A 1,633-nucleotide genomic window follows, 5' to 3' on the forward strand; every position below is an offset into this window, starting at 1 on the left:
ACTTGTTTTTCAGTTGTCTGACTCTTTGTGAGCCAATTTGGGGTTTTCTTAGCAGAGATACTAAAGTGGTTTGCCATTTCCTTCCCCAGTTCATTTTACAGATAAGAAAACTGAGGCAAACAGGGTTAAGTGACTTGCCCAGGGTCACACAGCTAGTAAGTGTCTGAGGCCAGATCTGAACTCATGCAGATGAGTCGGCCTGATTCTAGGCCAGGGACTCTGTGCACTGTGGTGCCACCTAGCGACCAACAGAAAGATGAGAGATGATAGAGTCAGAGAGAGAAAGGGAGAGACAGGTAGACAGAAGAGAGAGATAAAGGGCACTGAACAAGAGAGATGAGAGAGAGGGGCACAAAGAAAGAGACATGAGGGAGTCAGAAAGGAAGAGACAGGCAGGCAAGAGAGTGATTGGACAGTGTAATGAGAGACAGGGGGACAGAGGCAAACAGACAGACAGAGCATGAGGGAGACACAGAGACAGAAAGGGCAGAGAGGCAGACACCCAGGCAGGTGGATGACATACACTCAGAAAGAGACAGACAGACAGAGGATGGGAGAGCCAGCAGGTGCTGAGCCAGGGGAAGGGAGGAGCAGGGGGAGGCAGACACATGCTGGGCAGGGTCAAGCTCCACAGTGACCAAGGGGCAGAGAGACAAAGACAAGGAGGAATCTGGGTCGAGACAGTGACCGGAGACTAGACAAACAGGAGAGAGGAAGAGAGACAGGAAGAGAGTCCAAGAGCTAGTGATGGGGGAAGAGAAGAAGGGGCCACTATGCACGTCTGGCTGAGCTGAGCCTCTCAGGGAGGAGGAGCTCAAAGGCACTGGCAGAGAAGGGGAAGGAAGCAGAGGGGAGGAGGTGGGTGTGGGGGACCCCTCCCAGTCAGGGCAGGAAGCGGGGAGGGGCAGGAGGGCCAGGGCCTCCGGAAAACCGGCCCAGCTTCGCTTCCTGCCCCGCCAGAGCCAGGAAATCCAAGCCGGGACCCAGGGCCCGGGATCCCCATACCCCCGTGCCCCCAAGACCTTCGGGGCTCTCCCCGGCTTAACCCCAGGTACAGCTTCTCCCACCTCCTTCCTTTCTTTAGCACCCACTGGGCTATACTTCTGGAGTTCCCCATTTCCCTTTGATTTCAGAAGACTATCACCTGGGAAAGAGGGGTGGCTAAGGGGAGAAGGACCACCAGGCAGGGAGAGCTGAGGGGAGAAGGACCAGGCGGGAAAGGAGAAAGGGCGGCTAAGGGGAGGCCAGACAAGGAGGGATGAAGGGAGGACCATACAGGAGGAGGGGAGGCCAGACAAGGAGGGATGAAGGGAGGACCAGACAGGAGGAGGGGAGGCCAGACAAGGAGGGATGAAGGGAGGCCGGACAGGAGGAGGGGGGATGCCTAGGGGAAGACCAGCAGGCAGGGAGAGCAGAGGGGGAGGACCAGGGGAGGGGGCGCCGGGGGGGGAGGGCCCCGGGAGGAGGAGGACCCGGGGAGGGGGGTGGCCAGCCTGGCAGCGCTGAGGGGGCTCAGGGGCAGAAGGACAATGGCCTAGGTGGGAGTGAGGGGTGAGGTGATGGGAGAAAGTTCTGCCTAGGGGGGCGAACAGAGAAGAGAGGAGGCGGTGGGCAGGGAAGGTCGCTTCCTGCT

General features: G+C 58.6%; 2 protein-coding genes across 8 annotated transcripts in view; both read left to right on the plus strand.

The window, feature by feature from the left end:
• CD79A (CD79a molecule) overlaps positions 1-1,633 on the plus strand; it is a 16,065-nt gene that overhangs the window by 9,186 nt on the left and 5,246 nt on the right. The window contains exon 4 of the mRNA XM_069088228.1: positions 961-1,051. Coding sequence (XP_068944329.1) covers positions 961-1,051 — 91 coding nt within the window. The remainder of the gene's footprint in view (positions 1-960; positions 1,052-1,633) is intronic.
• The window catches only part of ARHGEF1 (Rho guanine nucleotide exchange factor 1), a 21,888-nt gene continuing 21,124 nt past the window's right edge, over positions 870-1,633 (plus strand). For 3 of the 7 annotated variants that reach the window (XM_069088919.1, XM_069088922.1, XM_069088923.1), the window contains exon 1: positions 873-1,051. The gene's annotated coding sequence lies outside the window, so the exon portion shown is untranslated. Of the gene's footprint in view, positions 1,052-1,633 lie in introns of all 7 variants that reach the window. The other 4 variants (XM_069088928.1, XM_069088926.1, XM_069088917.1 and 1 more) reach the window with 4 other exon arrangements.

The sequence above is a fragment of the Petaurus breviceps genome, unplaced genomic scaffold (genome assembly GCF_028583685.1).
Source record: "Petaurus breviceps papuanus isolate PSGF00001 unplaced genomic scaffold, PetGlider_PUasm1.0 185, whole genome shotgun sequence".
Classification (NCBI taxonomy): domain Eukaryota; kingdom Metazoa; phylum Chordata; class Mammalia; order Diprotodontia; family Petauridae; genus Petaurus; species Petaurus breviceps.